Source organism: Actinia tenebrosa, unplaced genomic scaffold (genome assembly GCF_029948245.1).
Source record: "Actinia tenebrosa isolate PJP-AT-01 unplaced genomic scaffold, QUT_ActTen_1.0 PGA_scaffold10__47_contigs__length_13832649, whole genome shotgun sequence".
NCBI lineage: Eukaryota > Metazoa > Cnidaria > Anthozoa > Actiniaria > Actiniidae > Actinia > Actinia tenebrosa.
In genome coordinates, this window is record NW_028292570.1 from 1,880,354 (window position 1) to 1,903,441 (window position 23,088).

General features: G+C 40.1%; 5 protein-coding genes across 5 annotated transcripts; 3 read left to right on the forward strand and 2 right to left on the reverse strand.

Annotated features, from left to right (window-relative positions):
- Positions 1-31: 31 nt before the first annotated feature.
- LOC116305006 (BRCA1-associated protein) lies at positions 32-8,101 on the reverse strand. The gene is made up of 18 exons (XM_089026825.1): positions 7,798-8,101; positions 7,059-7,239; positions 6,758-6,868; positions 6,358-6,436; positions 5,729-5,779; positions 5,594-5,659; positions 4,952-5,034; positions 4,791-4,866; positions 4,500-4,567; positions 4,312-4,382; positions 3,900-3,973; positions 3,477-3,515; positions 2,897-2,986; positions 2,253-2,366; positions 2,128-2,178; positions 1,474-1,569; positions 864-956; positions 32-660 (listed from the first exon to the last, which is right to left on the reverse strand). The coding sequence occupies exons 1-18, from the start codon at positions 8,099-8,101 to the stop codon at positions 586-588; spliced, it is 1,722 nt and encodes a 573-aa protein (XP_088882951.1). The 3' UTR covers positions 32-585.
- A 1,859-nt stretch (positions 8,102-9,960) lies between these two features.
- LOC148912731 (uncharacterized) lies at positions 9,961-12,586 on the reverse strand. The gene is made up of 3 exons (XM_089026475.1): positions 12,294-12,586; positions 11,967-12,113; positions 9,961-11,869 (listed from the first exon to the last, which is right to left on the reverse strand). Exons 1-3 carry the CDS (start codon positions 12,307-12,309, stop codon positions 10,539-10,541), a joined length of 1,494 nt encoding a protein of 497 aa, XP_088882601.1. The 5' UTR covers positions 12,310-12,586; the 3' UTR covers positions 9,961-10,538.
- Positions 12,587-15,166: 2,580 nt separating this feature from the next.
- LOC148912732 (uncharacterized) lies at positions 15,167-15,874 on the forward strand. Its single transcript, XM_089026826.1, has one exon. The coding sequence runs from the start codon at positions 15,167-15,169 to the stop codon at positions 15,872-15,874; it is 708 nt and encodes a 235-aa protein (XP_088882952.1).
- A 43-nt stretch (positions 15,875-15,917) lies between these two features.
- On the forward strand, positions 15,918-17,487 carry LOC148912733 (uncharacterized). Its single transcript, XM_089026828.1, has 2 exons — positions 15,918-16,467; positions 16,580-17,487. Exons 1-2 carry the CDS (start codon positions 15,918-15,920, stop codon positions 17,485-17,487), a joined length of 1,458 nt encoding a protein of 485 aa, XP_088882954.1.
- Positions 17,488-17,490: 3 nt separating this feature from the next.
- On the forward strand, positions 17,491-20,040 carry LOC148912734 (uncharacterized). Its single transcript, XM_089026829.1, has 2 exons — positions 17,491-18,494; positions 18,711-20,040. Exons 1-2 carry the CDS (start codon positions 17,491-17,493, stop codon positions 20,038-20,040), a joined length of 2,334 nt encoding a protein of 777 aa, XP_088882955.1.
- The last annotated feature ends 3,048 nt before the right edge of the window (positions 20,041-23,088 follow it).

The following is a 23,088-nucleotide window of genomic DNA, read 5'->3' on the forward strand; positions in this document are numbered from 1 at the left end:
TTATTTCGTGTTCGTATCGATCGATCGTTTTAATCAAATAACGCAAAAATATAGAGTGCATACTATATACTTATTTCAATAAGTAGTTTAAAGTTAGTCACCAAAAACCGAGAAAGCTGTGATCGCTGAGAATCATGGGAAATATTTCATATCCAACAAGTAAAGCTTTTGACAAACTGCAGCAGTTGAGGATGCTCAGAGAAGGTGAGACTATAACTGGTAAAAGATCTCAAGTATATCAAGCGGTTGAAACGTAAAATGTAACTACCCATAATCCTTGCTGGTCTCAGCTTTGTAGCTTTTCAGGTGACTAACTTTATTGAAATGAGTGTATATCTGTGAAAAACTTTGTAAAAAAATTGCACAAATTTGCACAAGTTAGTAAGTTCAGTAAACCTCAATAGACTGTAGACCTATAAAACTTTGCTCTGACTTGTACAATGTTGTTAGTTAACTTTTTCACGGATGGTACGCACTCTACAACAAAAACGAACGATTTTGCAGTATTTATTTAGCACTATCTAGTTTTAATATCAGTTTTTCCACACGGGTTTAATGTTTGCGGTGTTTGTTCGTTCTGGCCTGTTATCTTCTTTTTCGTCTCGATTTAGGTTGCTGCGTTTGAGATTCCCCGACCAACAGTTGTCCTTCCTGGAGTTCCTGGTGGGACCAACAACAAAACCTTGAACTTCGAACAACTTTCTTTCAGTGCAGAAGAAAGTATTTTATCAATGAGCACAATATTCAATTTCCTCCCTTAAATGATATATTTTTTTACGTGCCGACTAAAACCCATCCCACCCCCTCCCCCTCAAAAAATACGTCTGGGCAAAATGAACATTCCCTAACCTGATGTATCTTACCTGTCTAGTATCATCGGGTGCACACGCGATGGCTTGCTGTGTCTCGAAGTGTCTCATCAGATCATTTACTTGTTCCTGTAGATCACTAACCTCCTACAAGAGAATAAGTTTTAATGTCAATAGGACGTTTGCACGATGGCGTCATTGACCTCTACTACCAGACTCCCTTGCACACTTTCTTTTGTTCAGTTAATTAGCACCAATTGTCTTAGTATTCTCATGAGGGAATACAAATTTAAATAAGAAAGAAAATTCGCGAAGCATTGTGGTAGTAGGAGTCAAATGACGCCATCATGCAAACGTCCTATAGTCGCGCGCGTAACACGATGTGACATACATTGATGGTAACACCAATGGTCACCGCGGACCTTCCACAACTTCATTTACACCCATTTTCAAGGCTACTTTAACAAGACAGCAGAAGTTTGAAATTTCGGGTTTTGTCGTTCAAAGTGGACCATTAACAATTCTCAACGACTTCAGGAGCCAAAACCAGTCTCACCGCTACGTACTTATATCACTTTTACATGTGATAGTAAAAGTGCGGAGCAAAGTGTCTATACACTTGTGATACAACTGTCTAATCCCTACACAGCACGAGTTATTTTACCTTCCTATATTTGGTCTCTGTTTCCTCTAGTTTCTTTTCCATCTGCGACACTTTTTCGTTCCATAGTTTTTGGTTATCACGAAGACATTGATTCAGCTGAAAGAAGGAAAAACCACACAGCAAGAATTAACCCAAATTCTTAAGGACGATGTGCACTAGTCTCCCTCTCCCCATTCACCCAAAAGCTTTTTAACTTCCATTCTCAAAGCCAGCCAAAGCCAAGTAACTACAAAGGTATGTCGTTGATAAATTTCGAAAGCCTTTATCCACCCAAAAGAGAAATCTCTTAGTCAAAATGGTGTTGTATTGTGTTAGGGTCACCAAGAAGTTCGGATATTGATCTCGGATTTCCTTACAAGTGTACGACTTTTAAGCGAATTATGTACTTGGTTTGTTTAGCTAGCTTTATAAATACGAGCAAAATATCATTTTTTTAACTTGATTAAAGCTTTTCTTGCGGCTGTTTAGAAAGCTAACTAAAGAAATCGATGTGAATTTTCTTTTTAGAGTCAGTGAGTTTGTAAGGGAACCGAGAACAATGTCCGAACTTCTTGACACGTTACAGCTAGCGCCGAAAAGGTGAATATTGGTCATTGTTGATTGCACACGCATCAGAACAAGCGTACCATATTTTACAGCATTCAACTCACATACCTCTTTTTCTTCTTTCAATTCACTCACAAGCTTCCCCTCCTTAGAAACAACCTAAAAAGAAGTATTAAGCATCAATATTCAAATTTAAGGACATCTTACAAATCGTCCCTTGTATCAATTCATACCTGGGTGTATTTCTTCTCAAGGTTTTTCTTTTCTTTTTCCGAGTCGGCAAGTTTTTTTTCAAGTCGCTGAACTTCTTCCAGAGTTTTCTTGGAACGTTCTTCCATTTCTTTAACCTTAGAATCATTATCGAAGTAGAAAGTATTTATATATATCTTCTGTAGTGGGAGATTCAAGTGAATGGGACCTAATATAGATCTCTGTGGTACCCCCATTATATATCTTCTGTATATATCTTCTGTATTGGGAGATTCAAGTGAATAGGACCTAATACAGATCCCTATGGTACCCCCATTATCTTCAACTTTTAGAAGTTTATAAAGAAAGACCCTTTTATAATTAATCAAAAAGGCATTTTGTTGCTGCAAATGAATCAATGACTTTAAAAACATGTCACGAGATGTTACGAACAAGAACCGATCTCTGTAGTACCCCACGTTTTTTATGACTTTTAATGATACATAACATGTGATAAAAAAGAAAAGATAAAAGATAAATTATGAAGGCAACGCGGCAATATGATTTATGAAAATGTAAGAAAAGAGGACCAAAGCACCGATCACTGCGGCACTCCACAATCCTTGTCACCTTATACATATTAAATATATCTACAGATATTAAATACTACCGCCAGTGGTTTTTTTACCTGTTCTGCTGCCTCGGTCTCCACACGGGTGATCTTATCCTGGAAGTACATTCTCTGGTTCTCGAGTTGATTGGTCAGAAGGTACGTGTACTATTAAAGTCAAAACCATAGTCAGTCATCAAATACTAGCACATGCATGTTTGCATTTACACCGCAGAGGTGCAATAGATGGCTAGTTATGGCAAAGTGACATGATGAAGCCCACAGTGACGTATCGCAAGTCTTTCTACAGACATTCACACCAGCAATGGATTGTCTGGTTGAAGGTCCTGAGTTATAATAATAATTTATATTGCACTCATTTCATAGCCAATCACATGCACGAGCCCCCAAAAGTCTAGACGCTTTATATTGCAGTCATACAGTAACTAGCCTGCTTCACTAACATGAAAGTGAAGGCTATAGAAACAGTTGTGCAGTATTTCACGCGCGTAATTCTAAAAATACGTATAACAAACAAGCGGCCATCTGCATCCAAGACAAGGCAAAAATAACGAAAAACGTATCCCCAAAAATTAAGTTGAACCAAACATCTATAACTTAAAGGAATAAATATTGTAAGCAAAATAAATAAATATACCTCAAGCGTAAGTGAATCCAACTTTTCTTCATCGCCCAGCTAATAAAGAGACAAAAACCCGCCGTAAAATGAAACACTGCGCGATTATGAGCAGTCATTAAAGCTAAGCGACTCCCTTTAGTTGTTACTCTATGCATTTCTTAGTTATATCATAAGCGTCATATGCAGTCAGTTATCTGTTGTATTTCGTTTCTAGTTACGCAGCCCAGAAAATGGCCATGTTACGTGGATGGACAACAGTACAACATATTGTACAAAATAAATAGGCAAAAGGTAAAGGGATACGTTTTGTGGACCTGTGACAAAAGTAAAGTGTCTGAACTTGATATTCAGTAAAAATCGCATACACTATCAACACTCAAGGGTACACCTTGGTCTCGTTCTTTCTGGAAGAAGTCTCTAGCTCATAGAGGTACCTAGTACCTGACCTTGCGCGGGCCCATACTCCACTAGCTTACCGTCTGTCTTGTTTTGGATTAACCGATGAACATAATTGTCTGGAAACAACAAACCAAATGACATGGAAATATTATATTACCAAAGGAAAGAGAAAATTCTAGTGGTTTTCCAGGAACTTTTGTGTTAAAACTCTGAAAATCATCTCAAAACCACATAAAAACGACAAACAAAAAAAAAAAGAAAAAAGAAAAAGAAAAAGAAAAAGAAAAAGAAAAAGAAAAAAAAAAAGAATAAAACAAACTAACAAACAAACAAATAAAGGGTAGAAGATGTTTTTTTTTTTTTTGGTTCACCAATTTCTATTTCCCACCCATGCTTGAAATCATAAACGCTCCCTAACTGGGACTGATATAAAGAGAGTTTTGCTATCAAGTACCTCCGGTATAATCCCAAACACGCTGCGTTCCCAGCTCTAACGAGTACGTATGTTGGGTTTTCTCATAATGCCTGAAACGAAACAAATTGTGGAGAGCAAAAATAAGCACACAAAAAAAAGAACACCAATACCTGGCGTGCCTGGGGTAAGTCAGTTAACTAAACAGTGGTAAAAGAGTGTTTCAATACCTGTACGCATGGCAACCAGCATAACGTCCACATCCCACGTGACCACATATCAAGCAAATCCACAAGTTCTAAAGATAACAATTGAGCGAGTTATGGAAGAAAATCTAAATCTAATCACTTGGGGATTGGCAGAATACTCGAGAAGTGTCGAGAAGCACTCCGTTATGCGTCGTGCTTCTTCTAACACTCCTCTCGTGTTCTGCAACAACCCCCGCGTGCTTTACAACTGTACACAGCACGCGCACGCGTTTTTTATTCCTTCAATAGTAGTAATAGTAGTAATGTTCCTACCTCTGTTGAATCACACGTTAAGCACCTGTTCTCGCTGTTTGGTTCAGGGGTTTGGACATATCTGCAAACTGGGCAGCTGTTGAGGTAGGAAAAGAATGAATGAGATGATTTGAGTTCAAAGTCAAGCTTTCATAGAAGTGTGGTTATCACAAACAGTGTACCTTGTGTCTGACCACTTGGATAAACAGCTCCCATGAAATGAGTGGTTACAGAGGATTGTAAGAACTCCTTCAACTGATTCATCCTGTACAAACAATATGTAGAGGTGAGATTTGTTTGCTTTTGTTTTGAAGTTGCCGTTCTTAAAATGCATCTTGCTGTAACTGCTGCTGCTACTATTGTTTCTGCAGCTGGGTTTTTTTTTTTTTTTTTTTTTGCAGCTTCTGCTGCTTCTATTATTCTTATTCCTCTTATAAAATAGATGTTTCTGAACTTGAAATTGTATTTGACGCGGTTATTGGTGCTGTCGGCACTGTTGTCGTTATTGATGTTACTGTAGCCGGCCATTGCTTTTGCTACTGTTTCTGCTGATGCTCTAATCGCTTCTCATAACAGCTTCCATATAAATAACGGCCTGCACAAATTTCAAATCACCTTTCAATTGCTGGCTTTCATCAGCTGGTAAAAGTTTTTGAATCCCATTATCTGCTCCACATTGTGGTCAAAAACACTGACCACCATGTGCTATCAGCCAGACAGAATTCTATTGAAGACTTGCAATTCCTCTGATGAACATTTAGCACAACATGAAATTACGTCACTAGTGCAATTCAGCAATAACTGAGTAGAAATACCTAACATACCATTCGTTCCAAGCAAACTGGACACTTTGGCAATTCTGTAAGACCAGAACACGGTAAACTTGCTCCCTAGTAAGAAAGAAAACAGGACACATCAGCGAATTCTTCTTGAAACAATATAAAATATGTTAAGTATACCTGTGAAGACTTCAAGACTTCTACTTTTGCTACATAGACAAGATGGCAGACCTGTACATTTAAAGAAGAATGTGTCATATACGAGAATATGATACGAAAAAGAAACATTTATTGGCAAAGCGTTATCTCACCTCTTCGTCAAGCGAATTGTATTGGTGGCCATTGTAAGTGTTGTAAAATTCATCCGCTAATTCGTATTAAAAAAAAAGGATTACAAAATAACTTGTATAAATCTCACATTCTGATTGGTTGGGAGCACATGCTTTACAAGAGCACATGCAGCACGTGCGCACTTTCATTTGCGTCATTCCTATCCAAAATAACAGTTATTGAAATTTGTATTTTATGAAAGAAGTGAAAACCTTGTTTGCTGTGCTGTGTGGAGTCATAAAGCACTTGGGGATTGGCAGAACACTTGAGAATGTCGAGAAGCACTTTGCTACACGTCAATGTTTCTCCTAACACTTCTCTCATGTTCTGCCAACCCCTATTTCTTTTGTTTCATCTGTTTCATTGGTGCTATTTTATACTAATTAGTTAGTAGTATTTCATGGATGTATGGTTTGCACTCTAGTGGTATTTGAATAAAACGTTGTCATGGAATTAAAATTTATTTTGATTATTTGCACCTGGTTTTTAAACTTGATTAAAGCCATGTACTGGTTTGGTGTGGCGTCTCTGATGATCTTAATGTGTTGTATAAACTCTCTACAAAAATTACAAAACCATAGTAACAAATTATGTCAATAAAATTAAACATCTGCTATTATCTTGGGCATACTTAAGGGTTTTCTTGCCAAGTTTGGCATTTTTTCTACCTTGTAAAAATTACACACTTAAAATTCCTATTTAAGGGCCACATTTATATTAGTGGCAGAGTTATAGAAGGGCTTTGCCGCAGCCATGTTCTATGGCAGGAACAATGCACTGTTATTGCATGAGGTTCAATTTTTTTTGTGCCCAACAACCTGTTCTAATTCATTAATACTTTATTAATATTTTTACGAGGAAATAACTAATAACACATACTCTGAGGAAGCCACAAACTGTAAAAGGTCAATACATGCAAGCTTTGCTGGGACTGCAAGCATGCAGATGGTCTGACTTCTGGAAATTCCTTTGGTGAGCGACGTCATCTCACTGAAAATGAACAAATCATAAACATGAATAAAAGTAGCAAGGACAAGCCAACAAGCATGATAGCTCAGAACAGCTAATTTTGGAAGGAAAATATTTCTCAAAGGTATTTCATGTAACACAGAAACTATTATGACCAAAGAAAAACAAATAAATCCTTAAAATGAATTTCATAAAGCGTAACATTACTCACTTGTTTTTATAGATATGGAGAATTCCTTTGACAGTCTCTACCGTTGGATTGCCAGAGAAGAACCCAATCCTCCCCATCCACTGGGATGTTTCATCTGCTTTGGTTACTCTATCCTCAGTATCCACTTTGTCTTCATCATTATTTGTTGCTTCCGATTCCAAAGATGGTACATCTTTTTGCTCTAAAGCATTGTATCGAACTTTAATCTTACTTTCTCATTAAGAGGTATTGGTGAACCTAGCCCACAGGTCTTCCATCTTCCTTTCAGAGCATTACATGATTCCTCATGGAAGCGAAACATGAAGTACACATAGTATTGGATAGCTATTTGCATATCTAGAGGATCTAGGGGGCAATATTCTCCCCCGTATTATAAATATGAGGACATTATTAAGTGCAAATTAAATCCCAATTTAATTTCAAGACTGATAAAATTGAACTTTGAATTGAGATGTGACTCCCCATAGATTCCCTGCTAGCAGAGCCCATTTTCCTTTTGTTTTGGTTGAGAGAGAAAAATAGACTCTGCCGATGTAGGACGTTATTTTTGTTGCGCATGCTTGGCATAACGTAGCAACGCTGTCATGATTTTGACAGCCGCTCTCGTCAAAACAATGTTTAGCGCCACGGTGTGTTACATTTGCTCATGCGCACTACATGTAATCCTTCCTCCCCGCCTGAAAGAAGGGAGAGAAAGAGAAGAGGAACCCCATAGAAGACTCGTTCAAAATAATTGTACCTCTTTTAAGGGTTTCTATAGTCAGTTCTCCTAGTTCTCTTTGTCCTTGGTTTAGTTTTATGTCTTTAGGATTAAAGGCCTCTGATTTGTTGATCTTAGGTTCCTCCTCTATAGATCTTGGAGATGATTCAGCTGAACTGCTCTGAGATTTTTCTTCATTTTTGGGGGTTCCAGCTGATGACATTTTCTTTTTTGTCTTAAAATCTAAAGCTAATGAGAGCAAAGTAAAATGACTGTTATCAGAGGCATCTGACAGCGTGAATATTTTTTGGTAGGCATTTTTGGGGGTTCCAGCTGATGACATAGTTAGATTACGATATATGGAATTTGAAAGGTAATAAAATTAGATTGCTTGGTATAAAATCACTTTGGTAGCCAGGTGGGTGAGTGGATGGCTAGGTAGATAGGTAGATAGGTAGGTAGGTAGGTAGGTAGGTAGGTAGGTAGGTAGGTAGGTAGGTAGGTAGGTAGGTAGGTAGGTAGGTAGGTAGATAGGTAGATAGGTAGATAGGTAGGTAGGTAGGTAGGTAGGTAAGTACTGTATAGTAGGTTGTATGTAGGTGCGTAAGTGGGTAGGTAGATAGGTTAAGGTAGATGGGATGGTTGGTAGGTAGGTGGGTAGATAGCTGTGGGTATGTACATTGGTAGATAGGGAGGTAGGTAGGCAGACCTATAGCTAAATAGATAGCTGGGTAGGATGTAAGTAGCGATACATAGGTAGGTGGGCAGAAAAGTAAGGAGTAGTGTTATATGGGTGGGTTACTCTCTACTCCATTTATTAATTTTCTTGCTTCTATATATCTTGGGGGTTCACAGTAGCTGTTTTCAATTTAAAGATACAGTCAATCAATGTTTTCACTAGAGTCTCCTATATCCAGCTGCTATAAGTGTTGTTTCCTTTATGGTTTTCTCTTTACTTTTTTAGTATTATTATTATTTACTCCAATCTAATTCTACTCATAGAACCCCAATAAACAAAACTAATATGAAACAATGACACAACACTCCTTTGTTTGGCACAATGAGAAGTTTAATCCAACAGAAGAAAAATAAGGCCTGGTTATAAACTTCTCAAACCTCCAAACCCACCAAACAAAGGAGAGAAGTGCGCATCGTATGTGCGACTTGTAATTTACACGACATTGAGAACTCTAAGTATGATTTATAAGCCTCTGAAGCCCAGTCCCCATACACTTGAATAAATTCTCCCGGTATTCCCGTCTTAAAAATATGTCCGCACCGAAGGCTAAGATATACAACTGAGGCTACGCACGAGGTTGAATGTAACCCTATACAAACCGACTATACTGAGACCGGAAATGACGAACCCTTCGGTCTGGGTAGAATTAAATATTTTGACGTGGCTCAAAATAGGCCAATTACATTTGTTTTAGGATTTTCCTATTTCTATACTTATTCTTGTAACAATTATCAAACAGTAAAAAACCCTCTGTATAATTAGCTACCCAATACAAATCCCTTAAAAAATATATATATATATTCAACATATTTATATATACACCTACTCACAAGAACGTTGTCATACGATATTAGAACATTAGTAATTTAGTGAGAAAGGAATACATTAAAAGACAAAAGAAAAAGTTCAGCTTCAGTGATCTTCTTTTGTTTTTAATATAATTCCTATCCCACTAAATCACTAATATTCTATTTTTGTATGACAACGTTCTTGCAAGTAGGTGTATACATATATAGAAGTTATATTAACAGTGCTTTTGTGAGTTAATAATCAAAGAATCGAGAAAACCTAATGTATTTTACAAAGAATGACCTGATTTGGGCAATGGCAATACTAGCTAAGGCTTATTCAAAATGAAAAAGGGGGAAAAATGAGAAGAAAGAGAGATGGCGGCGTATGGCAGCCAATATACTCACCACAGAACTCGAAGTCATCTGGACAATCGTATTCATCAGCCAGCTCTAGTCTTAGTACGACTAGAGAGATAGATCCAAGCAATCTCAATTATATTCTTCCTATAAGAGCAATACCACCCTGAAAGGTTTGGTTAGGATAACTCCTTATGGGGCAGTTTCCTTTGTTTCTGGGTTATATACTGGAGCAATATCTGATAAGGAAATCACTAGGTGTTGTGGTATTTTGGATTTGCTAGAAATGGGAGATTCAGTTATGGCAGACAAAGGTTTTGATGTAGAGGACCTTTTATTTGAAAAGGGAGTAGAGCTCAATATTCCTCCTTTCTTAGAGAGTCAAGCTCAGTTTTCAACAAAGGATGTACAAAAAACCAAAGCAATAGCTAGTGTTCGAATTCATGTTGAAAGGGCCATCAGGAGAATAAAGGAATATCATTTTTTTGATTCTGATGTTCCACCTAATGCATTAGCATCAATCAACCAACTGTACACAGTGGCATGTCTTCTAATAAATTTCCAAGGCCCCTTAATAGCTAATGGCAATAATGGGAATCAACAGTAACTGGTAATAGCTATTTGGAATAGAAATCACATTAAACCCATGAAATGGTACTAGTCTCATAAATACTTATTCCTTGAGAATTTTTTATTTTCTATTGCAGTTATTTTTTCATATTTTCTGCAATAGTTGTATAGTAAAATACCATTTTTTATGGGTTTACTGTGGTAACTATAATAAGTCAACTTATTAGTCACTTTCAAATGCAATGTGGAAATCCTTTCCAGTATTTACAATCTCTTTAGGATATTATTTTAAACATTGGTTTTCAGTGTTCAAAGAAATGATATTATTTTAAAAAGTGTTGAAAATAAAAACTATCAACCTTGTCTTCTGCTTCTTGAAAAAAATCTTTGTCAAAATAAATTCTGTTGCAAACAAAAAGATTGTCACTTATGTAACTAAAAAAATCACACCATTCAAGGCCAGTCAGGGCTAGCTGGCACTGTACTTGATAATAGTAGATATCAGTTTTCTTTAAAGAGTATTCATTGGTGATAGGATCATTGGTAAGGTATCTGACATTGCCAAAGTCAGTCTCCCCCTCCTTTACAACCTTGATTTCCAACAGCCCAAAAGGATTGGAGCCATTCTGAACTGCCTCTAGGTCATACACCTTACGGTCAGGGCTGCAACCCAGCCATGGACATTTAGGATGGATGATTAGACCGGATGGAAATAAATTAACTGATCCACCCTTCAAGTTGTTAGCATAGGTCATTGCAGCTGTTGGTTCCATTTCAATTCCCCTTCTCATAGGTGCAGTTACAACATGGCGAGATAGATTGAGCTGCTTTACCAAGTTTTCAAAATCTCTTACTCTTTTTGCAACAATTCCAAACTTACTGGCTGTAATGCGTTTGCTTCTCAACACGTGCCACAGATTGTTTGCACTTTGAGTCATTATTTTCTCCTGGATGTCAAGTGATGCCTCTGTGCTTACCCTCAGTGCATCCAAGGAAGCTTGCTGCTGTTGAGTCAGGCAACTTGAGAAAGTGTTCTCAAATCTGCTTTCAGCAGAATCCAAAGGTAGCTTTGGAAAGTTAGTGCAGCTAAAATCATTTATAACATAGTCCTGGGACAGTTTTTGTTGATAGGAAATAATTGAGCCTTTGGGAACTTTACCAAATTTACATTGCACAAATGAAATGCTTGCAAGGTTCTCTGCACTTGGGAGTATACTAGCTATCAGTGGTTTAGTTTCGAAGTTATCAAAGTCTTCTTTTGTCATTGTTCTGTAAACCTCTGATGGAGAGTAAAGAGTGCTCTTTATGAATTTGCTATAATTTGCACCTATTTTTGGTTTTTTGACCAAGATGTCTTGGATTTCTTTCTGCTCAATCTTTTTACCTCTTGGAATACTCCATCTTTTGGGCATGCTAGTACATGTTAAGGAGTCAGGGACAGAGCGGAGACCAAGCTGTTTGCAGTGGGCAATGTAGTAAAGAAGACCAACTACATGATGGCAGTATCCACCTATGCCAGCTACACATGAGCATCTCCCAGAAGCTGAGCAGTCGGTCAACTTGATTTTAGCTTGGAGTATATGTGGAGGCTCGCTCTTTTTCATTGAGCGGTAGCATCGGGCATTTATTACCGCAGAATCCAAATCATAGGCAACTATTAACAAAAGAACAAAGCGAATACAATAAGAGAGTGAACTCAAGAAGCTATATCAGAGGTATACAATAATTCAAACAACCAATGGGTAATTTACCTTTAATATCATGTGAATATCCAGGCTCGGCAAAAAACTTGTAAGCTTTAGAAGTACTCTTACAACCAGACTTGTCTTTTGCGTAATTTTCCACGAACGCAAAGGTTAACTCAGGCAGGGAACTTATATCTTGTGAAGAGTTTTCGGCTGGTGTAAACAAACAAAAAAGACCCAAAAGTTTAAGTAAAAATATCAATCATAGCAGTGGTATGGACTCGAATTTCTCTTTCCATTTAAACCCTCTTTAGTATGAAGTTAACTTCTTCGTTTTTTATTATAAAAAGCCGCCGATTAGTTTGTTTAAAAGATAGTTTTTTTCAGACATACCTTCGTTAGCAGCCATTTTGTTTCTACTCCGACGCCGAAGCCGGCCGCAAAAGCGACGAACTCCACTCCAAACCGCGACGAATTCCACTTAGAACCCTCACTTTACAGACAAGTTCGAGTTGTATTAACTGAATATCTAGAAACGGAATGCTCTTGGGCTTGTATTAACTATAATTCTTTGTTTGAAAGCACGCTTGTATGACCTTTAGATCTCTGTTGTTTACTGGAGAGCTTGCTCTCCAGTATGGCGTTGCTATGCGGTATCCAAGCACGTGATCTCTAGCTGCAAAAGGCCTATTGATATCCAAGCAATAAAAGGGCTAAACGCAATTCATTTTGCTTCAATATTTCAAACGTTTAATTTTTTTTGTCAAAAATAAAATAAAACAAATAAAATAGAACGTTGCGCCCGCGATGGCCGAGCGGCAGTCCGCCCTCATGTTACGCATCACCAATTATTGGTCCCCAGGTCTCTTTTGCTTCACGGTCAAGATGGCGGACGAACTTGAACTTTTTCCAACTTATTTGTTTGTGTTGCAGGTGAGCATTTCTTTGGCAAATAATAAGCTCTATAGCGTAGGCCTTTATTAGTTAGAAAGTTTTACGTCAAAAGCTTGATATGGAGTAGAGATGTTGGGAAATTTCACCGTTTCATTCTAGTGAAACGGTGAGTTTATGAACCTTTAAACTTGGAAAATTTCCTTAGGGAATTGAGATTTAAAATTATTCATTCGCACTTGGCGGGAAAGTTCTTGCTTTAATACAGCAAGCAAGACAGTTTAAGCTAGAATAGTCGAGCCGCACTGAAGTATTTATATTTGGTTTTAAAGTTGTCGCAATTCTTCTGCAACCAAACAGGAATTTCTAACACAGCGAGAGAACTCGATCCATAATGGGTTCCCGATGTAAATGATTTGTTGTTTATTCGATTACGTCACTTCGTCAATTACTATTAGCGTAGTATAATGTTTCAGCCTCGTGGCTTTAGATTGAATACTGTACGGGAGGAAAGAGGTATGTACTATGTTATCCTTCTTGTTTTCCCTCCTTTTATATCATATATATACGTAGTGTTACATGATCATTTACAATCACCTATACCTGATTACGGAAGAAACCCATCAATATCTTTAGATTCATACTTCGACGTATACAAATTTGTTATGATTTAAAGAACCAAACTTATACAATGTTACCAAAGTTTACGCATGTGATTCTAGTTTAGGAACCCGATTACAGTCGATTATAGTTAGTTATTTATGTCCTTTGTATTATGTTTTAGTTTTTACGTGATCCAACATTATTGCAATAAAGAATCGAGTGTGGATTACAGTGTTTAAGCCTTTCTCCCCAAGCGGCGTAACCGCGGGTCTAGTTGACAGCAAGGGTGACCCCAAGCCGTTACAGTAAAAACTCTTTCGATCAAAACGTTCAAGTTAAAACCATCGGATTGAAACAAGGCCTAGCGAACTGATCATGACAGAAAAACGAGTAAGAATACAGACCGAGAAAGGACGCGTATATCAATTACAGCTAATCGAGATCGAGTTTCGTAATGCTCAGAGAGAATGGTCAAAACAACACAATAAACTAAGGGATATGATATCTGACAGCGACGATCCCGAGAAATTAAGACCCGAAAGGATATATCTAGAAACGCGATGGGAAATCGTCTCGTCCGTCTACGATAGAATAGCAGAATTAAGAAACGAAGAAGATATAGGCACAGAAGTAAACTCACACGCAGAGAAATTTGAGAACTTACTTAAGGAACACAACGAAGTATTAAAGTTGGCAAATAACCGAATTTTGGAACTAAAACGAACCGAGGAGAGAGAGAATTCCGCGCCGGCGTCAGTATTAGGAAGTTCCAGTAGCAAATCGCAAAGATCGCAAAAATCGAGTGGCTCAAAGTCATCGACAGCTTCGTTTTTAGAACGAAAGGTAAAAATGGTAACAAAATTAGCGAGGCTGACAGCTGAGTTACATTTAGCAGATGTAGAACGTCGACAAAGAGCAGCACTTAACAAAACAAGGGAAGATCTCAAAAAGTTCGAGCTGGAAAAAGGGTATGAAATAGCACGGGCCGAAATGAACGCTCTCCTAGATATCGAAGGCATAGGATTTGCGGATTTGCTTAGTGAAAACTGTTCACAGGAACGCTTAGAAGAATATTTAGAAGGTCAAGTCAATTCAGTCACGCATTCTCAATTAGACAAATATAATCCTCCTCCGTTGCATTCAAACCCTGTCTCTAACTACAATTCGACCCCGATCACCGTACAAGACCAAATCCACCATCAGCTTCTCATAGATTCTCCCATAAAATCTGCATTCCACATGCCACCTCCGCTATTGCCTAATATAAACACTAGTAAAGTCGATAAATCAACAGCGGTAACGCAAACCGCTGGCGAAAATGATAAATACTATATACATATATCACCGAGTCACCGACAAAATCGCTCCAGCTTAAGCCCCAATTCGTGACCAATCCATTCGTCACAACAGCTGAACAGTCACGTGATACCGTTTCGCCAGTCACACAAGTCTCCTTCTTGCCCAGCGGAATAGATAGCGCGATAGTCCGCGAGTTTCCATCCGCCTCCCCATCGGCCTCTAGATGCACGAACGCTCACACCCTGGAAGGATTTATGCATGCTTCGCAAGGAACAGACGTTTTCGTTGCACCGGTCCCTACCGCTTCTGCTGCACAACCGTGGTCAGCAAACGAGGAAATCTACCCCCCATGCGAACTGCATAGCAAGGCGATCCCGGAGCCGACAATTCCTCCTGATAGGAATGCAGCCACGACTGGTACAGTACGACCTCCAAAGGAATCATCGAAACCCTCATAGTTAGAAAATCCACTAATGCAACTGGCTGATCTGTTGAGTGAAAGGCGAACAAGAGATTCGCTGCCACTCCCAGAACCTGAAATATTCCGTGGAGATTTGCTTCATTACCCCAAGTGGCTAAAGTCCTTTCAGACCATCGTGGAAGAACAAACTACCAAGCCGGCGAAGCGCCTGTACTATCTTGGGAGGTACACAGCAGGTGAAGCAAAGGAGGCGATAAGTGGGTATGTCACCTTAGACACGGAGGAAGCATATCAGGAGGCCAAGGCTGTACTGAAGAACAGGTACGGAAATTCTTTCCTTATCGCGAATGCCTACCGAAAGAAAATAAGCGAATGGCCCAAGGTCCAACCCAACGATGGTGTCAGCTTACGAAAGTTTTCAGACTTTCTGAACCAGTCGCTAACAGCAATGCGCACCACTTCGTTCTTGGACGCTTTAAACGATCCTGACGAAAACCAGAAAATGGTAAAGAAATTGCCACCTTACCTCGTCAACCGATGGGCTAGAGAAGTGGACCATTGGATGAACCAGGACACTCCAACTGCCGGTTATCCACCGTTCTCACAGTTCTGCAGCTTCGTCCAAAATGAAGCGAGAATCGCCTGCAACCCCATAATCTCCATGCGCGCTTTCAAGGCTGAAGGTGAATCTAAACACAAGAACAGTGCGCATGACCAGACCCTACGGCAGTGTATCTCACGCAACGAAAACAGCTTCTAGAAGCGATGAGAAAAGGCAAGATCACAGAAGTCCCACCTGTCCAATGTGCAAGGACTCACACTACATAGAAACATGTCCCCAGTATCTCAAACTAACACAAAAGAAACGCAAGGAATTCATAATAAAGGCTGGGCGATGCCTTGGCTGTTTGAGATGGGGTCACAAGAACAACGTGTGCCGTAAGAAGGTTTCCTGCGACGAGTGCAAGGGACCTCACCCAACATCATTACATGAGGACACTTATGTACCACGTGAACAGCGACATGCAGAAAAGGAACCTCCCAGCCCCAAAACATCGAATCGCATTCAGAGCTCGCCAAGAGATGAAGTATACTCTGTCAGCTCACTGATAGTCCCAGTATGGTTGCACCATGCATCTGATCCAGAGCGAAAACTGCTAGTTTATGCTCTTCTAGACGATCAATCAGATGCTTGCTTCATAAAGGACTCTGTGGTGAAGAAACTATCCCTAACCGGCCCACTCGTCGATCTGAGCGTGGGCACGGTGATGGGTGAAGGTGTGGAAAGGTGTATGAAGATAAAGGGCTTAACTGTACGTGGCTTAAGTGAAAATGCAGACATACCTCTACCAGGTGCGTACTCACTTGACAACATTCCCGCAAGACGCAATCAAATCCCAAGACCAGAAGTGGCACGTGACTGGCCTCATTTAGAGCAAATAGCTGAACGGTTGATGCCTTACAGGGAAGACGTCGAAGTTGGAATCCTTCATAGGTTCCAATTGCCCACGTGCCATAAAACCGCGTGACGTCATACCAGGCAGAGAGGACGACCCATACGGCCAGAAGACAGCGCTAGGATGGGGAATCATAGGCACAGTGGATCCCAGCCGACTAGAAAATGAAGATCATCTATACATGACCAATCGTGCAGTCACGCAGTCAGACATCCGTGACAACAGATGTCACATCACATTTCAAACAGAATCCAAAGAGCTTATCTCTCCTGCACTGATAAACCAGATGTTCATGACGGACTTTGTCGAGAAGAGCAGTACGAATCAATCAGAAGAAAAATCCCTGTCCTGCGATGAAATGAACTTTATCAAAATCCTCGAGAGCGGTGTCAAGCATTTAGATAACGGTCATTACGAATTACCTCTACCTTTGAAGACTGACCAGGTATCGTTACCCAACAACCGACAGATGGCCCTGAGCCGTCTGAACAACCTCAAAAGGCGTTTCGATGCGGATTCAACTTATAGCGAACATTACCGGAATTTCATGCAAGAGGTAATAAGTAAGGGCTTCGCCGAGGAAGTCCCCGAAGAAGAGCTCTCAATCAACGATGGAACAGTATGGTATATCCCGCATCATGGCGTTTATCACCCCAAAAAACCTGGGAAGATTAGAGTGCTATTCGACGCTAGCGCAAAATTTCGAGGAAGTTCTTTGAACGGCAGTCTCTTACAGGGTCCAGACATGACAAACAACTTGACTGGCGTGCTTTGCCGCTTTAGAAAGGAAGCCGTGGCCTTTATGTGCGACATTGAAGGAATGTTTCATCAAGTCAACGTCAGGCCTGACCACAGAAACTTCTTGCGGTTCCTTTGGTGGAGAGAAGGCGATCCAGAGAAAGCAGTCAAGGAATAACGAATGGCCGTGCACCTGTTCGGAGCAACATCCTCCCCAGCATGTTCAAACTTCGCACTGAAGAGAACTGCCGATGATCATGAAGAGGAGTTCGGAAACGAAGTTGCCGACTTCGTGCGCAACGACTTCTACGTCGATGATGGTCTAAAGTCCGTGGAAACAGTTAAAGAAGCAAATGAGCTCATAACGAAAACAAAGGCAATGTACCAGATGGGAGGCTTTAACCTCCACAAGTTCACCTGCAACAGCAAGGAAGTCCTCGAAGGCCTACCAACAGAACAACGCGCTAAGAACATCCAAGAAATTGACCTCAAGTGCGAGGCCTTGCCGATAGAAAGAGCCTTAGGCGTGCAGTGGTGCGTGGAATCCGACCAGTTCCAGTTCCGTATAGAGCTTAAGGACAAGCCACTCACAAGACGATTGATACTATCCACGGTGAGTTCCGTATTTGATCCCCTGGGATTAGTCTCACCATTCGTTTTCAAGGGCAAGAAAATTCTGCAGCAGATGTGCAAGGAAAATCTGGGATGGGATGAAAGGCTATCGGACGAGCTACAAGTCGAATGGGAGAAATGGAGGGATGACCTGCACCACCTGAAGGATCTCAAGATCCCGCGATGTTATAAACCGACCAACTTTGGAACGATCGAGTCTGCTGAGCTCCACAGTTTCTCCGATGCCAGCCTTGGTGGATATGGCCAATGCTCCTATTTGAAGTTAAGGAATCACAAGGGCGAGATACACTGTAGTCTAGCCATGGCGAAATCTCGCATGACGCCTCTAAAGCCAGTGACGGTCCCAAGATTAGAGCTCGCGGCAGCCTTAGTGTCCGTGAACATCAGCGCGTTCCTAAAGAAAGAACTTGCCTACAGCACCATCCCAGAAACATTCTACTCTGACAGCAAAGTGGTGCTCGGGTACATCGGCAACGATGCCCGCAGGTTCCATACATACGTCGCCAATCGAGTACAACAGATAAGAGATCGCACCACACCAGCTCAATGGAAGTACGTCTAGACAGCGGAGAATCCAGCGGACGAAGCGTCACGTGGTATGGGAGCGCAACAGTTGATCAACAACTCAAGATGATGGAACGGACCAGATTTTCTCTGGAATGACATAGAAAACCCAGCAGATGGTCCAGTGGTCCTGGATATCCCTGCCGATGATCCTGAAGTTAAAAGAGCGTCCGTATTCCGCGTCAAGGTAAAATAACAGTTTAGCCTACTGGACCGCGTCAAACGCTTCTCAGACTGGCATCAAGTCAGGAACGGTATTGCTGCCATCACTAAATTCCAACAGAGAATCAAGCTCAGATCAAGGAACGAGGCCAACGATAAGCCAAACGTGGATGTCAAGGCCATTAAGCTTGCAGAATCGGAAATAATTCGCGCAGAACAGTTGAGCAACTTTCAAGAAGAAATTGAGACCCTACGTAATCAAGGCAAGGAACCAGCCACAGTGAAGAAGAGCAGCCCTATATATCGACTCGATCCCTTCATCGACACGGAAGGCGTTCTAAGAGTCGGCGGAAGATTAAGCAACAAAGATGTAGCGTTTAATACCAAGCATCCGGCTATCCTACCAAAGAAGGGTCATGTCACGGAATTGGTTGTCAGACATTTCCTTACCAGGATAAGCCATCAAGGTCGTACAACAACACACGCTGAAATTCGAGCGTCAGGATATTGGATAATTGGCGGTGCTTCCGTCGGTGGACATCAGCTGTCCAAATGCGTCATATGCCGACGGTCAAGAGGTGCTCTGGAACAACAAAAAATGGCGGACTTGCCAGACGATAGAGTAAAGGAGGCACCTCCCTTTACATACAGTGCCGTTGACTACTTCGGACCTTGGCTCATAAAGGAAGGCAGAAAGGAGCTGAAACGCTATGGCGTACTCTTTACTTGCATGAACTCTCGGGCGATCCATTTAGAGACAGCGTCGTCGCTAACAGCCGATTCGTTCATGAATGCCTACCGTCGCTTCGTGGGTAGAAGAGGTCCGGTGCGCCAACTCAGATCTGATCAAGGGACTAACCTCATGGGAGCAAGGAACGAACTACACGCTGCAATGGCAGAACTACAACACGACAGGATAAGGTCCAAACTACTGAAGGATGAGTGTGACTGGGTGCACTTCAAACCAAACGTGCCCCATGCCAGTCACATGGGCGGAGTATGGGAGCGACAGATTCGCACTGTCAGAAGCGTGCTGACGACGTTGCTCCGCAGCCACGAAACCCAACTAGACGACGAATCGCTGAGAACATTAATGGTGGAGGCAGAATCTATCGTAAACTGCCGTCCATTGACTACACCTGGAAGTTCACCTTCAGACTCCGTGGAAGTACTCACGCCAAACCAATTGCTAACACAGAAATCCAAAATAGTCCTCCCTCCCCAGGTAACTTTCAACAGGCGGACCTGTACTCAAGGAAACGTTGGGTGCGGGTGCAGCATTTGGCCAATCAGTTTTGGACTAGATGGCGCAAGGACTTCCTCTATGCCTTGCAAGAGAGACAGAAATGGGAGCGTCCAAGGACGAACCTAGAAATTGGAGACGTCGTGATCCTGAAGAACGAAAACCAATCCAGATCGCAGTGGCGCCTAGCTCGAATAGCACAGACATTCCCCAGTGATGATGGTCTAGTCAGAAAGGTACGATTGAAGATGGCAGACAACTCCAAAGAAAACAAGATAAACGCACCTACCTATCTTGATCGTCCTATCCACAAGCTAGTGCTGCTCGTACGCCAAAATGAACAGTGATGAGTATCCCGCTGCCACAGTACGGGGAATTCCCCACCAGAGGAGCCTAGCAGCAAAACAAGCTAATTCATGAACAATTTTAGATTGAATATTATCTCATTTATTGCTCTTTATCACATTTTGTTTTGTTTTGTTTATCGGTTTAAAGGACACTATTAATCGCTGGAAGAGACATTACTATACGTTAATTTTTGAGATCATTGTCACTGATTATAAATTGAAGGATCAATTTAGGGGAGCCATGTAAATGATTTGTTGTTTATTCGATTACGTCACTTCGTCAATTACTATTAGCGTAGTATGATGTTTCAGCCTCGTGGCTTTAGATCGAATACTGTACGGGAGGAAAGAGGTATGTACTATGTTATCCTTCTTATTTTCCCTCCTTTTATATCATATATATACGTAGTGTTACATGATCATTTACAATCACCTATACCTGATTACGGAAGAAACCCATCAATATCTTTAGATTCATACTTCGACGTATACAAATTTGTTATGATTTAAAGAACCAAACTTATACAATGTTACCAAAGTTTACGCATGTGATTCTAGTTTAGGAACCCGATTACAGTCGATTATAGTTAGTTATTTATGTCCTTTGTATTATGTTTTAGTTTTTACGTGATCCAACATTATTGCAATAAAGAATCGAGTGTGGATTACAGTGTTTAAGCCTTTCTCCCCAAGCGGCGTAACCGCGGGTCTAGTTGACAGCAAGGGTGACCCCAAGCCGTTACACCCGAAAAGTTGCTTTTTACTCTATTCTGGCCCTGGTCGCCCTTTACACTGCTATTCACTATCCAGAGATTCCTGCCGGCGTATTTCGTCTTATTTATAATGTCTTACCAAAGTTTATTCAATTTTTGTCGCACATCGCGGTAAAAACCCGAGACTACTGCGCACAAGACTTAGGAAAAGATGTCACAAGAGTTTCAGCCATTCTCTCCAAGATGTCCAGCTCGATATCTCAAGTTTTGACGCCATTAGGCAAACAGTTTGGTCAAAATATCGTGGATGCGCTGGAAGGTGTTCACAAAAATGCAATGTCATATACTGAAGGTAAGAGTATAAATTGGCAATAGAATTTTAAGAAAATCTGTACGTAGTGGGCCTTTTATAAAAAGTTATTAAACTAAAGAAAGGATGTAATCTTAATCTGCTTAAGCTTCAATTAATTAATAATGCAGCAAAATTATTGACTCTATAAAACTTGAATAAAGTAAATAATTATTTGAAAAAAAATTAATCAATGAAATTTTTATTTTGCTGCTAAAGATGCAAACTTTCTGACTTTATCACCATTTCCAAAGCTCACACAGGGGGGCAAAATGGAGCATTTAGACAGGTTTAAAAACATTTTATTTGTATTTTGCTGTAAAATCACTTTTTCAGTCAGATAATGATAGAGATTTGATAATTAATTTATGATGATGGTGATGAATATTATGATGGTAGTAATGATGTTGATGATAATTAAATTACTCTAAAGCATCCTAAAGGGGGATGGGGGGACTTTGATTGGAAAGTATTTTTTTATGTATAAGTCATACTAAGTTGGGGGCTGAGAAATGATAATATATTGTATTAATTCAGCAAAAAGTCATAGGATTGTAGCCTCTCAGCCCCTCCCTCTCGATGCTTACTGTGATGATGATGGTAGTAGTGATTAAGTGATTGTGATGATAGTCATGATCAGGGGCAGATCCAGGGGGTGCAGGGGGTGCACACCCCCCTGGTTCAACTTTGTGCCCCTACTTCGAAATATCCAATACTGGTTTTTTCCTTTTGATTCTTGAGTTAACTTTGTGCGCAGCACCCCGCTGAACAAAATCCTGGATCTGCTTTGATGATGATGCTTCATGATGATGCCGTAATAAAGGGCAGTGTCAAAAGTACTACAATAATAAACAATGTTCAAAAATATAAAACCTTTTATTAAAATAATTATCTCTATATTTATTTCCATAGATTCTTTGCTTCCTCATCATGTAACAGCAAGTCGTCACAAGTTAATTTCTCTTATCCTGTTTGGCCTGTGGATTGTGATGGGTGTCATCTCCCTCACAAGATTATTCTACAACAAGTTCTTTCTCCTCATGTCCAGCTCATTTTTGGTTCATTCCATATTTGGCCCAGTCTGGTGTGTTCGACGGCTTGCATTTTTCATTGGTTTATGCATGTGGATTGGCTCTCTTGTTGCCAACAAACCAATCCCAGCAGCTATCGCTATACTGATTCTATTTCTTTTGACGGGATTGAGAAAATGGAGAAAGCAGTTGGTTAAAGCAAAAAGTGCAGAAGATTTGATGAATTTCAACAGGACCATGGACCAGAGAATGGACAGCCTTGAGAGAAAAGTTGATGTGATTCTTGCAAAAGTGGAGTTCTTGGTGGATAGAATCCCAGACAGAGCAAACTATAAGCACGCATAAGAAATGGGATCAAAAATTATTAAATGTTTGGAGGTATTGGTTATTGCACTACAGAAATTATGGCTAAATGATTTATTAACTTTGTACTTTCTTTTTTTTTTTTTTTTGCGAATATATGAGGATTTTTCAAACATCAACTAACCTTTCTTTCAATTTTTTTTCTTTTGGCTTTTTATGTCCCAAAGCCTAGCGATTTCTTTTGTAATACGTTTTCATGAGGCATTGCACAATTATATGTTTATTCATCATCAGTATTATCATTATTTATTTTGTTTATTTTCCTTTGGTTGTTGGGTTAATAAAGACTATAAATGTGGTTAAATAAAATATTTAAGCAAAGTTAGACTTGAACTAAGGTGCCTGTTATCGCAAGTATCTGTCATCAAAAGGCT